The sequence below is a fragment of the Bos taurus genome, chromosome X, assembly GCF_002263795.3.
Source record: "Bos taurus isolate L1 Dominette 01449 registration number 42190680 breed Hereford chromosome X, ARS-UCD2.0, whole genome shotgun sequence".
NCBI lineage: Eukaryota > Metazoa > Chordata > Mammalia > Artiodactyla > Bovidae > Bos > Bos taurus.
Window position 1 is genome coordinate 102,384,173 of NC_037357.1, and position 15,023 is coordinate 102,399,195.

Here is a 15,023-nt window from a genome sequence, read left to right on the forward strand (position 1 = left end):
TCTCCACATACACACAAGGAGAGAGATAGAAACAGTGATAAGCAATTAAAAACTAATGTTATAAAATAAAAACTATCTCCAAATATTTTTACTTCTCATACTTTATTTACTTTACTCCTTCCCTGAGTCCATAGTAATCAGAAATACAGGTTTGTGTACCTAAAAATTTAATAAAATGACTTTTGTGTTTGTGTGTTTAATGAAATAATTTAAACTCGAGGTTCTTATTATTTGATATGCCAAATACTTAATGAACTATCACAAGTATAGTTAAAAAACACCTACACCTGCTTGAACTCTTGGTTTTTCTCTAAATTTCAGTTCATCAGTACAGCAAATAGTTTTAACAAGCAGGAAAATTAGTTTTTCAGGAATATTCGTTTTATCATGAATTAAAAGATACACATGCTACAAGTTAAAATGCAGGGAAGTTGTATGACTTACTTATAGGGAAGGCACTACATGTTTTAGAGTTTAGGAAATTCTATTAATTTTTCTTAACTTCCCTAAGAAGCAAAGAAAACCTAACTTCTCTTACCTCTAAAGGCCATAATTAGCTTTAGTATCTTATGATCTACTTGAAACTGGTATTTAGCACCATACACCTGACATTACCACGACTTTGTAACTTATTTACACTGTCTTTCTACCAAGAAGACTAAAATGTTTTCAGATGATGCAGAAAATTTAAGACATAAGAGACAGAGGAAGGCAGACTTATATGAACCAAGTATGTCAATTCTTAAAGATCACTTCAAAAATAATGTCAGAAAAACCTAGAACTATTCTATATCTAAAAGCCATCCTCATCGTGAAAGAGAAAGGTCACAAAAAGTGAGCAAGACCGCACACCCTTACCTGGGAACAACTATAATCTAGTATTTTTATGTGGGCGCTGAGAGCCAGGTCCATGATGTCTACAGGCACATCATCACTATGGGCCAGATTCCAGAGGAGGTTCAACACTTTGTGTGCCATCACACCATCTTTGTCATCTTCTGCAAGACGACGTATCAGCTCAAGTAACTTTTCTCGCTGCTTTTTACTTGCATTTGTCCAACTGGCCTAGAAAATAAATTTTAAACGATATGGCAACAACACCTATTTATTCATCACTGCTTAAAAGTGTCACTAGATAAACAATATTCATCAGAGAAACAACACAGCTGAGCACAGAATTATTCAACTGGTATTTGAGCAATAAGATGACAGATATAAACTCCAAGAAAAATCAAAAAAATCTCCATTTACAGTTAAATACCATAGATCAGGGTTTCTCAGTCTTGGTATTACCAACATTTTGGACTAGCAAAACTGTTGTGGGGGGCTGTCCTGTGCACTCTAGGAAGTTTAACAGCACCCCTGGCCTCTACCCCACTAGAAGCCAGTAGCAACTCCTGCTTTTATCTGTGACAACCAAAAATACCTTCACCTATTGCCAAGTATCTCTGGGAAGCAGAAGAGCCTCCGGCTGAAAACTAATGCCTTAGATTCAGTCTGTCATTTGTACCTTTAAAATTATATTAAAAGATGTTAAAGACAACTTGATATACAAAAATATTCATAATAAATCAAAAAGCAATGTGCACTGCACACATTAAAAAAAAAAGTCTATAACAAAGTCTGTTATTATCTAAAAAGTTTCTAACTTACAGACATGATACAATGCTATTTCAATTTAGTAGAAGACTGGCCACTCATTTAAAAGTTCTAAAATAGAAAAGAAACAAAACAACCAAAAAACCCTCCCTAAAATACTACTTTTTAAACACCCGGTTTATATAATGGTGTGTGTGTGTGTGTCTGTGTGTATGCTCTAGTGGCACGTAGTGGGTAGAAACCAGGGACGCTGCTAAATAATATGAGGAAAGGTATATGTATAAAGTTGGTAATTGGTGGTTTATTGGAAAATAAACTGAAAGCAACCAAATGGCAAACAGCAGGATAATTAAGTAATTACAGAGGATTCTTTCAATGGAATTATTACACAGACATTAACAATGTGATAAATACAGGATATCTTGAAGTCAACTGGAATGCATACTTCTAATTCCTCCAAACCCCTTAAAATTATGAAAGGAATATGAGAAAGCTGCTAAGAATATGACTAAAATATTAGATTATATTACAATTAAGAATATTTTAAAGAGACCAGCAAGCATAATGTGCCTCCTAAAGGAAGAGCACACCACCACCTATGATATATACAGACTCCCAGGTCCTAGCAACTCAGAATTAATTGGTCTTGGATGGAAGCTAGTAATTGGTATTATTTTTTCTTCAACTGTGAAATACACATCAAGAAAGGTACAAACACACACACTGTAGTACAAATATAAACACCTATGTAACTATTACCCAGGATGAAAATAACAAATGGTAAGCAGCACTCCAGAAGCTAGCTGGGTCTATTTCTGAAGTTTATGTTCTATAAAGGTTTATGAATTCTTGTGTGTCTTCATTCCTTTCTTCAACCTTCTGTTCATTAGACTCATCCTTGTGGTTGAGTTGGTCATTCTCATTGTTATGTTTCATTACATGAACATTCCACCATTTATCCAACTTACATAGCAATTTTTTGCTAATACAAATAATTCTGCTGCAAATGTTGAATGTGTATACTGGTGCACATATGCATCAGTTCCTCTAGAGTATATATTCAGAAGTCAAACTGTCATGAAAATCTTAACCGTTTTCCAGAAACACCAAACTATTTTCCTAAGTGGCTGCAGGAACTTATGTTCCTATCAGCAGTCAGTATAACCTATTTTTAACAAGATACCTTCATGATCTTAGACCAGTTATTAACAGAATACCCCTTTGTGAACACTGCCATAGCGTCTTGTCTTCTTAATCCACAAATTCACTCATCACTTGGCTTTTAAAAACCCAATACTAGTAACTGGAGAGACCACTATACAATATGGCCTTAAAAAGTACATGACAGCACTAATGCAGATATGACAACAGGAGCTCTTGGGCTACACCGTATGAATTACAATTCCACAAAGTCCATGAATTACATTTCCAGCTGGCCTGTGCATATCACCCTAGACTACCAGGACTACCCACAGCAGGTAGTCCTTGCTGTTGACGATGTTTCATTGTAACCAATTATCTTTCCCTTCAGTCCTACAGAACCTATAATAAAAACACAAACTGCGAGGGGAAAGGAATCCAAATTGATCACCTGAGTTTAAAAAAAAAAACAAAAAAAAAAGGTTCTTTATTTATAAGGGCTATTATTATAAAAAGTGCTCATTGAAAGAGAAAACAATGGTAAATTCTGTTACACCAGAAATCATTTAATAATTTCTATTTAAGTATTTACTGGGTAAGAATCATTCATAGATCTAATGAATTAATTCTATTAAAAATGAAACTGTACTACTAAACTACATTAATTATTACCTTAAAGCAATCAAAAAGATGATCAAGTTGCTCAGGAGAAAAATCCCATGCCAATTTCGCCAGTAGATCATGTACATTCTTCACAATGGCTTCATGCTTCCCTGCCTATGGAAAAAACAAACAAAATCAGAGCACACTAAAATCTAAACAGCAATAAGCAGGATATACTGTCTGTGAACACTATTAATTAATACAGTGTTCCCATCTCCATCTAACTGTGTAACCTAAGAAAATTCCTAATGTTTTAAATGTTTTACAACAGCCATCTAAAACCTGCCCACTTGATTTCCTGATATACACGGTTAATGTAGACTTTGCAAACACATGTTCACTTTTAGTACAGTTTACTGAATTTAACATGCCAATTTTAACAATGCAAATAGGAAAATAGTAAGGCACACCAGCGGTATTGTTTCAAAACTGGAACCAAAGTCAAAATTGAATGTTTTCTCAGCTTCTAAAGACTCAATAAGGGCTTCCCTGGTAGGCTCAGTGGTAAAGAATCAGCCTGAAATGCAGTAGACGTGAGTTCAATTCCTGTGTTGGGAAGATGCCCTGGAGAAGGAAATGGCAACCCACTCAAGTATTCTTGCCTGGGAAATCCCATGCAAAGAGGAGCCTGGTGGGCTACAAGTCCATGGGGCTGCAAAAGAGTCGGACACAACTGAGCGACTAAACAACAACAACAAACTCAATAAACAAAGCTTTGTAGTGTAGAACTCATCAATACTTCTCAAGTGCTCCATAAATAGAAAACATGTCATTAAGATAACCAAAGGAATCACACAGTTCCTATTTCTGAAACCAAAGATTACTTACCCTTCTAAAAACTATTAATCCTTTGTATTACAGGTTTTTATAAATAATCTAGTGATTTAACTCTCCTGACACTAGAGTTCTTTAAGTATATGAAGAAATCAATTATAGATGTCTTATACTCTTTCCATAGACATTTCTCATTATTTTACTGTTTGTCTCTTATTTAAAACCTACAAATTGCTGACCTTTACCAAATATATACAGTAGATGACGGACTATTTTTATTTTAAAAATATTACTGGCTATTTCCAAAAGATTCTTGACAGGACTTTCAAACAATGTTAAGTCTTCATTCCATTTCACTACAACTACTTCATTTTCTTTAGTTTTTAGCATGTTTCTTTTTACAAATCAAATAACCACCATCTTAAAGTCCTTACCTGTGCTGCCCAGATATTATCAAGATCTTGTAAGGTCAGGGCTTTTTCTTTGATGACAAAACGAAGAATCTTCTCTAGCTTTTCCACATACTGTGGTTGATGAAGACTATCTCGCAAGACTATGGACAAAATATTGTTCTGCTGTATCCATTCCTAAAAAGAATTCAAAAACTTGTCTCAAAGCTTTCAAAAATATATACATAAAGTATTGCTCACACTTGTAAGCATTAGTAGGAATTTAAAAACTCACAAAATATAATGTACTAATGTTAACACATTTATGTGTTTTGATACAAAATTATGAAAAAAAAAAATCACAACTTCATGGAACTTAATTTTGCACAAACAGAAATGCTTCCATGAATTAAAAATAGTGAATTCATTAAAAAATTTTACTCTAGCATTTACTCAGAAAATTATTGCTTAAATGTAGCAATCACCAATGGTTTAAGTATGGTAGGTATAAGACCCATTTTAGGATTTACATTTTTTATACCAGTTTTTATTTGGATAAAAGGTACTTTTTTATTTTGCTCTTATTTATTATCCAACTACAATATTATTGTTTATCTATTAGCTTGTTTAATCTTAACAATCCTAATGAGGGCTATACTGCCCTATTACAGAAAAATAAACAGGCTCAGTAGTGTTGGAACCAGAAACTGAATCAAGGCTATAGGCTTCCTAAGTCTGAACACTATGCTATATTGCTTGACAGGCATTTATTTAATATTTAAGCCAATAAAAGAAAACTAACTCATGATATAATACAAAATCATAGCCCACACTATATGATTTTATAGTATTCAACTTAATGAGAATAAAAACTATATAGCCCCAAAACATGTTAGAGAAAGAAGTACACTTCTCAGCTAGTAAAGGTCCATTTTTACTTCTAATCTGTTATAGGCATGTATTTTTGAAGAACACAATGAAAATGTGGCAATATCAATTTGCTACAGAAGTTCGTAAACACTTAATGCCATTTTCTGTATTCATCTAGGCTTTGTAGCAGCTCAAGGACCAGAATAAGACCTCAGACCACACTGAGTAGCTCTGTGCTAGACCTCCCACAAGGCGATCAGACAAATAACATACCCCAAACCAGAAGGCTACCACCTGACCCCCTAACACAGGGCCAATATCAAGGCATCCTCCACATACCATACCTTTTCTCACATTCTAATCATTATCTTCTTTTACAGTTCTTTTACAGATGTCTCCTCAGTACTCAGACAGTATGCACTGAGGTTATGCAACCAATATTTAAGGGGCATTCTTATTCATTTTTAAACTGTAAGTATGCAAGCATCTATGGTAAATAAAATTTCCTAAACTTTCAACATCAAAATAATAGAAACGCAAGTACATAAGTGAAGTCCTTACAATTATGATAAAACATTAACTCATGTGTTTCTTATTCCAGTAATTTTACTTCCTAGTTTAAAATCTTTAAGTGGAATTCATCAAACGAATAGGTCACTTCATTCAATAGGTACCAGATACTACCCAATCACCTTTCTTTACTCAATTTCAACTCCTACCCAGCTAATAATTACTTCAGAACGCCTACATTCAGCAGTAAGTTTATCAAAGATGTGCTAAGCTACCCATTATCATCAAATAATTATATATCACCAAAAATACCAAATAATAAACCACGTTACTTACAAAAAGTTCTCAGGATTAACAGTTACAAATTGATCCAAACATCTCCCAAATGCAAAATTTTCTTTAAAATGCTAATATTACTAACTTTAAGTAGAGCTATGGTTTTTGCCTTAGACAGATTCTTATTCATGAAATTAGAATCAAAGGACTTACTGCCATTCGTTCAGCTGTGAGCCATTCTTCCTCCTCAGGGTTACCATGCCGATGGGTGTAGTATGATACACTAGATATCACCTTATTAACCTCATTAAGTGCATTCATTTTTCCATTGAAAGAAGAAATTTGCAATAATCTATAAGAGAATTTAAGTGTTAAATATGATTCTAAAATTCACATAAATTATTTCAAGAGGTAAATATCTTACCTAAGTATCATTTTTAACCTAAATATTTCTAAGTTTTTTACAGTTTCTTCTTGTCCTGGAACTCTTGAAGCTAAATTTTTCAAAGATTTAATAATCATTGAAAGAGCATCATTTTTGGCTTCATTCTTTGCTTCTTTTTTCAGTTCTTCATCAGTTAAGTTTTCTAAAAACTGTGGAACCATTTCTATTACTGGAAGAAAGTACTTTTTCACCGTATGAAGAGTGAGAAACTCATAGCATTGTCCAAATGGTCTGAAACAAGACAGACAGAAATTTCTTTCAATATACAATTTCTTACAATCAACTAGGACTGAACTCAGACTATTTGTTTTTTTTAATCCAAGTTACCAGCTAAAGAAACCATATTTAAAAAAGGAAACTCAATTTTTACTAAGCAATTAAGTAGCAATTTCTAGAATGCACTGAAGATTCATTTTAAAACATAACTTACTTAATAAGGGCTGCAATTATTTGAACATTTAATGCTGATCCATTAATAAAACGATCATGCAAAATCTGGAATCCATTTAAAGTGCCGAATTTGTTGAGAAGATCCACTAGCCAACCCTGTAATACAGTTAATAAAAAAGTTAACTTCCTACTTTTGGAGAGAAAATGCTATCTGAAGTAATTTCTTAAACACGTTGAAAACAGGAAATGCAATAAAGGAAAATAATTATGTAAAATCATCTTTGAAAAAAAGACACAAAATATTGCATGTTGTTCACAGTAATCCTGCCTATGAGAGAAAAGCATAATTGGTAGTACAGATTAGACCATTAGGGCACAGCTGTTTGTTTGTCTCAATATAACTGGTGAACTGGAATTAGAAGCCATGCTTCCATCTCAAAGATCCCATCATGAGAAAACCTTATTATCTGAAGGTCTATTTTTAAAAATTTAAGAGGGTAAAAAGACTTTAAAAAAAGAAAGATTATTTGGTAACCTAAGATACCGTTTGAAATTTATTTTTTGTTGTAGCTGTGAATAACCATAAATACCCTTGAAACACAATAATCTTAAAGCCCAAGAGTGACCTATCCATTAAAAATGAATTCCTGGTATTCTGTTTGTTGCTCTTAATTAGAACATGCTGGATGATGCTTTGTTCTGACTTGTGAATATCCCCAGTTCTCATGTTAGAGGTACCACAATGCAATATAGTATCAATTACCTTTCAACCTCTTCCCTAAGAGACAACAAGTACAATGTAGCTGGGATAGGCAACAGTTTGTGTAGTTAAAAGCACGCCTATAGGTAAAATTCGGAGAAGGCAATGGCATCCCACTCCAGTACCCTTGCCTGGAAAATCCCATGGATGGAGGAGCCTGGTAGGCTGCAGTCCATGGGGTCGCTAAGAGTCGGACACAACTGAGCGACTTCACTTTCACTTTTCACTTTCATGCATTGGAGAAGGAAATGGCAACCCACTCCAGTGTTCTTGCCTGGAGAATCCCAGGGACGGGGGAGCCTGGTGGGCTGCCGTCTATGGGGTCGCACAGAGTCGGACACGACTGAAGCGACTTAGCATAGCATAGCATAGGTAAAATTAAAAACAAGTCAATAGCTTATATAGATAAAAGAATCAAGTGTATTTAAAAAAGAATCAAGTGTATTTAGAACAGCTTTCTATTCCTTGCCTTCTAAAAGGCTACATTTTGGAAGTCCCTAAGGGAAGAAAAACAAAGGGGGGTGGGGGTGGGGAGGAAGGGGCACTTTCTATATTAGGTCTTAAGCAAAAGTCATTTCTACAACTATTTAAAAACAAAAAACAATGTTCAGGACACAGGAAAAATGCCAAGTATTAGATAATGCTTTAAAGAAACACTATGGCAGTTTTGATATGATTTTTATGAGACTCTAAATCAATTAAATTCTCAAATAAATCAACTACCATATTTCTATGTAAGTTCATTATAATATTTTCCTTTTTATTTGGCCTTAAAAGGCTAAATGAAAACAATGAAAAATCTGAGCGTTTAATTCACCAGGTCCCTTCTGGCATTCAGCAATTCAAAGAAAGTACATACTTATTATGTAATGTATTTTTATTTCTCCAGTAACCAGAATGGGACTATTAGGCTGATATACTCAACAGTTATTAAATATATATAGCATATTATATATATGTGCACAAAGTAAAAATCAGTCTAAAGTTAATCTCATATGTTTTTAGTTGCAATGTAGATTTAAGCAATTAGAAATACTCAAAAACTAGTAATACTCAAAAAAAGCTAGGCTTCAAAGAAAGATACATAAAAAAATCTTCAACTCGAAGCCATCCTAAATCAAGTTGTCCCCTCTGAGACTCTTGCAGATTATTGTTGACTATAGAGCAAAAAATTAATTAAAAAAAAAAATACAGGTATATTTTGGAGATTGTCATTATTTAAATACTGATTTACTCAAAAACAAGCCTGAAGCGGCAACAATATGAATCTCAGGACAAATCAGAAAATCTTAGCTCAATATAATCAATATACTTTGATGACTTCCACTTTCAACAGAATAAACCAAATATTTTAAATTCAAATTTTCCTGTTTAAAAAAAAAAATAAGGTCAAATTTAAAAAATGTCTTAAATTCTAAAATTTAAAAACTGTATATGGTTAATTATTTAATATTTATTAGAATATAGTTAGGCACTCATTTTTAAACGTACATTATATTTATGCTGGTATAGAAAATTTACACTGGAGGACTTTTACATTTTTAATTGATATTTGTCAGCTTTGCTATTTTGCTTTCATTTGTATTTTATATTGTTTTATGACACATTAGACAGGCCTCAAAGAAATAATCTACTCCACCCTTACTGAAAAGGAAAAACATGTTCTGTTCCATACTAACCCAAATTATGACTATTTCCCAAGAGACTGGGCAAAAGACAATTGGACTAACTATACAGAGAAAGCCAAAAATATTTTTATATTAAAAAATAATAATAACAATGCAAAAGCTATATGAAATAACTCTACCCCATGCTACCAGGAGGTTAAGATCATTTAAAGTTCTGTAGCAGAGCAGAACAACTGTAACATTTAACTTTGAAAACAACAAATCAACACACTTTTGGCGATCGAGGGTCTGGAGAACGAGCAAAGAGTTCATCTTCAGGCAACTGAACATTTGAGGAAACGGATTCACATGGACGTGTACCATTGTAGATATGGAATTTGCAATGAGGATTTAAGGCCATGGAGAGAAGTTCTAGAAGTGGAAACCAATCTTGGGACAACTTGGCCACACATAGTTCCACCAGGCGATGAGTATTGTTGATAATACACCTCTGTTATATAAAAGGAAGGTAATTAATGAGATAAAGAATTCCGAACAGAAATATCTTCCAATCTTAATTAATTATATTTTAATAATTATCCTTCAGTTGTTCGATACTGATCATCTGAGTTATGTTTATCTTTACTAATATTGGGATCAAATTGATATATCAAAAAAGAAATTAGGGAGGTGAGAGAGAGGTTCAAGAGGGAGGGGACATGTGTACCTATGGCAGAAACCAACACAATATTGTAAAGCAATTATCCTTCAATTAAAAATAAATTTAAAAAAGCAATTAGCATTTACTTTATAAATTATATAGTATCTACTTTCAAGAACCATTTGCAATGGCTTACAAAATGAAGTAGGCACTGCTCTGTGTCCCCAGACAAGATGCACATTACCACTGCTTCCTCCCTGTAATTTTTAAACTGGAGGCAACAACTCTAAAATCTAAGCAATGTAGAAATATCCAAGATGGAGTAGGTTTGCTATCTAAACCTCAATGCAAAAGTCTGGTACTACTCCCAAAGCTTCCATTTCATACTCAAAAACTCACAATTTGTGACCATATTTCCCTATAATAAACAAAAAACAGAAACTTGTAGTAATTACGGTACTTCAATCTAAAAATGCACATTTTTTTTCACTTTTTAAGATCTCTGGAATTTGGTTGTATCATATAATCATACATCATATAAACCTGAGACCACTACTGAATATTGGCTTGTGGTTTAAAATTTCAAGAGATTTTCTCCCCCTCCACCAGGCGCCAAAGTTGAAATGCGCAGGTTTCTTTGGTGTCTCTTTTTGTACGTAAAGTTTACTTCTCTGCATTGACCCTTTGTGTGCCAGATAATAGGTTCCCCATCTTGGGCGTTTTCCTTCCTTAGTGGTACATAAAAGGAGTAAATGGTGCATTTCACAACATGTCATATTTTCAATGAAATATGGTGGCATCTCAAAAATCACAAGGCACTCGAGAAATAAGGAAACAGATTAAACCTATGTTTTCTAACTTGAAAACTCACGTTCTAAATGATCATGCTTCTTCAACAGAAATTATAAAATTTCTCATTTTAAAAAATCCTTTAATTCAAGTAATGATCAAATATGTAACCAAATATATATATATATAAATCATGACTATGTAAGTCAGATTTTTAAAATAAAAGACTCACATGAATCTCAAACTTCCAGCCACTCACTGCCTCGTCTGTAAGGATTTTCGTGAAAGATATTGTTAGCCCATCTCGAAAAAATCGCTGACATGCTTCACTTTTAACATCAAGGCCTAAGAGGAGAGAAAAATTAATGTAAACAAATTATTTCTCTAATTGTCTTACAATGTCCAATTACATGATAAAAAGTAGTAACTGTAAAATATTCAGTAACAGCTAACAATTGCAGACTAGTTTCAGAAAAAAATTCAAAGCATTATCTAAGAGGTCAAAAAAGTAACAGATTGAAAAATAAAAACCACCATCAATGAATTTCAAAAATACTTAACAGTATAAAAGTACATTAAGCCAAGTAATACTAAGATGAACTGAAAATATTTCTAATTATGACAGTGGCCCAACATTAAAAACAAAATGGTTATGAGAACAATGTGATAGGAGATTTAAATACTTTACAGTATTTTATTGACAATAAACTTTAAAACAAAAAAAACAAAAAATGATGTTTCTCAACTATTTTTAAAATCTCATTCTGGTTGTAAATTATCCATTTGACAAATACTATTATATTATTCTAAAGAAGAGCTTCATCAATTAAAGATAAATTTTCATCTTCATTATTAGTCTCTTTTACTGGCTCAACATCTGTTTATGTCTTTAATTCCATCTGATTTCAGAAAGGCAATAGTGCTACATGTCCCCAGTCACACACACAAAATCTTTAACTCTCGACGACAAAATGAAAACCCATTCAATTTGTATATAAAGTATCTGATTTTGGTTGTACAAAAGACATGACATTTAAACCTAGTACTATACTTTAAAAAAATCTGAACCTTGTCTAAAATTAAAATAAACCATGGGTCCTAAAAAAATATGGGGGGGGTGGGAGGGGTAGAGACTGCATGTCCCGTGAATGGCAATGATATTAAATGAAATAACCATTGTGTGTTTTTGCCTATCACTGTACAGTTAGGACTTAAAACATGCCTAAGACAGAAGTCTTCAAAAAATTTGCTGAACGGATGAATAAATGTGTAAATGAACAAAAGAAATTTGAGTAGTAGAAAAACAATGGTAATCTGATAATGCATTTTCATAACTCATTAGATTGGTTTTATAAGATTAATACGGTGTAAAGACACATTCTTTAAATGAAGGCGGGTAATTAAGACAAAGGAAATTTTACCCTTGCTTGGAATGAGACAGACTTAAGTACCAAAGACAATTTTTGTAATAATTAATTTCAACTGATAATGAGAACATATCCATGGCTACCCAATTTCAGAAACTAAAATGTTACTGCTGTTTACTTTAATCTCTAAGCCTTAAAAATATGTACATATTACAATAGTAGCCCTTTGCTAAGAAAATTCAGTTGCACCTTAAGAACCAATCATTGAAAAAAATTAATTCCAAAGTTAAGCTTTTACTTCTAGACAAGAATAAAAACATAGTTTAAAAAAAAACGGGTTATTAAGGAAAAAACCAGTATCTCATCTTTCAAGTCTTTTTTTCTTTTAGAGGAAATTCAAACCTTTCTATGTATTAAAAAATAACACATAAGCTGGACAGTTTAAACATGAATATATACAAATTTCATGTATAACTTCTGAGAGTTCACAAACATCCTTGAAGGTTGTCCAAAGGATATGAACCCTTGCTCCAGGTATAAATCTTAAGCATAGCAAGAAAACTTAGCTAAATGTTCTTATCTAAGAATATACAGAAAAAGTATTCAGGCATGAAGTGAAACTATTTTCTAGTAGGATACATTATATGCAAAGCCTAATACCATTTAAACTTACCTTTTTTACTAAGGTCAATAGCAGCTTCTAAAAGCACTTCTAATTCCCCTTTTGGCAAAACTGGAACCACCCATCGAGGCCTAAGAGTTTTAATAATATAAAAAGATGTTTATTGGTTGAACACTGAAAGAGGCACTATAAATGAGTTACTAATTACAGTTACTTACCTCACCATGAAAATATTAAAATGACACTAAAATATTAAAACCACAAAGTTGGCAGACTATCTGCTTTGTTTGACTAAGTGTCATCTGTTGTCTCTACAAACAAAAAAATTTTTAAGGAACTATCAAGAAAAAAATATAGCAATGAGAGAAGGGGGAATAAATTATTTTAATAACTTAGATATAAAACTACTATAATAATCATATATCACTTAAATGGATATCTACTGTTAGAGTTCATATGAAAGTGCTCATTTACATAAAAAACAAGCATTTTATGTTTCTCTTCCCCACCAGATTTGCTAACATGCAATTTTGTCCTTGAGTGAGCAACCACCAGACAAAAATTGAATAGCAAAATACAACTTTTTGCTATTGTACCTCTGTTATAGAGAATGGTCAGGGACATTACAACTTTATACAATTGTTTGTTTGCTTGACTAATTCATTATATACATTTAATGTGTTCTTTCAAATATATCTCTAAAACCAATGAATTAAATACATATTAATAGGAAAATTAAGATAAATGAAATGAGGAAAACATTTCAGTAATATAGTAAGAATTCCATTATTTCTAGAGAAAGCAGTGCTTATGATAATAAACACAAAGATAACCTGGAAAAATGAAAACCTTATTGCTAGTGGTTAAGTTTTGGTTGGGAGGTGTGTACCTAACAAGGAAATTATAGTGAACCTTACTGACATAATATATTTCTATGTTTAACAATGTGTACTTACATTATATTAGTTATATAATCAGAATGTTTTTAAAAAGTACATTTAGTAAAGCAAGTAAGTCCCTATAAGTGTGTGTCTTCCTTTTCTTTTGAGGGGATGTGTCACACCTCCCTAGGACTCACTTGTTGAGCTTACAGCCTGGTGTAAGACCACAGACCAGTGGGGGTGGGGGGGAGGGTCCCTAACACACTCTTCCCTTATCTTCTTTTTACATATTTTCCTTCCCGTACACACAAGCTTAAACTTTCACTCTCTGAGTCTTATTCCAAATAAAGCGTGGGGGTGGGTGGGGGGTGGAGGTGAATGTTTGTATTATGAATATGAAAAAATGTATATGCTGAACTACTCTTTAGAGATGAAGATCAGGAGAAACAAATGGGTGAGATGCTTAAATGCCTCCAGCTAATCAGTTGACAAGGGGCAGGCTCTGAGGAATTCAATCTCCTTATGACCTGGTTTACCTTAGGGCCATGCAAAAAGTATTCAAGTCATCCAGTAACCCATTCACCAATAAGAAAAAAGGGAAATCACACATATGGTTCTACTTCAGTAATACACCAGCTAGAGTGATCATCATTAATCTTAACACTTTATTGACACTGTTACTTCCTTTCATTTTTAAATCCATTAAGAACCACAGGTTGCAAAATACTTGGCAATGACTAAGATGTTAAGGGTCTTTAAAGAGGCAACATGGTTAACTGTGATATTCTATCCACTCTTGCTCTTTTCTTAGTACTAATCACTATGCTGATTAGTACTATGAAAATATACTATATTTTCATAATATGAAAATACAGTATGAAAATCTTGTTTTCCCTGTGTATGACATACATCAAAAAAACAAGACAAAATCAACTCACCTATTGATCATGTCATCCAACTTTGCCAGGTCAGTATGTGGAAATGCAGGCTCCTCATCTTCAAGCTGTGATGGGGCATCACCTTGACCTTGCTCATCTGGAGGAGTTGCCGGGGAATTTTCATTGGAGGAATCAGGCGATGAGGTCTTAAAGATTAGATATTCCAGATTTAAGTTTCTATAACAAACGTACATCTAATAATTCAAACACCAAAACAGATTGGGGGCAATAATTTAAATTTTTAAAGATATGGTCATTGTAAGTTTATGATGTATCAGGCAGTCTGTGTGCTACTACACATGAACATAAATTCATTTAATCCTCAACAGCCTAAGGAAGTAT

At 33.1% G+C, this 15,023-nt stretch overlaps 1 protein-coding gene across 4 annotated transcripts in view; it reads right to left on the minus strand.

Annotated features, from left to right (window-relative positions):
• The window catches only part of USP9X (ubiquitin specific peptidase 9 X-linked), a 116,965-nt gene that overhangs the window by 64,049 nt on the left and 37,893 nt on the right, over positions 1–15,023 (minus strand). For all 4 annotated transcript variants that reach the window (XM_002700207.7, XM_002700206.7, XM_010822080.4 and 1 more), the window contains exons 3-12: positions 14,682–14,827; positions 12,914–12,993; positions 11,106–11,218; positions 9,716–9,934; positions 7,097–7,212; positions 6,646–6,897; positions 6,435–6,573; positions 4,611–4,763; positions 3,412–3,516; positions 859–1,065 (exon numbers count right to left, since the gene is read on the minus strand). In XM_002700207.7, the coding sequence (XP_002700253.1) occupies positions 859–1,065; positions 3,412–3,516; positions 4,611–4,763; positions 6,435–6,573; positions 6,646–6,897; positions 7,097–7,212; positions 9,716–9,934; positions 11,106–11,218; positions 12,914–12,993; positions 14,682–14,827 (1,530 nt within the window). The remainder of the gene's footprint in view (positions 1–858; positions 1,066–3,411; positions 3,517–4,610; positions 4,764–6,434; positions 6,574–6,645; positions 6,898–7,096; positions 7,213–9,715; positions 9,935–11,105; positions 11,219–12,913; positions 12,994–14,681; positions 14,828–15,023) is intronic.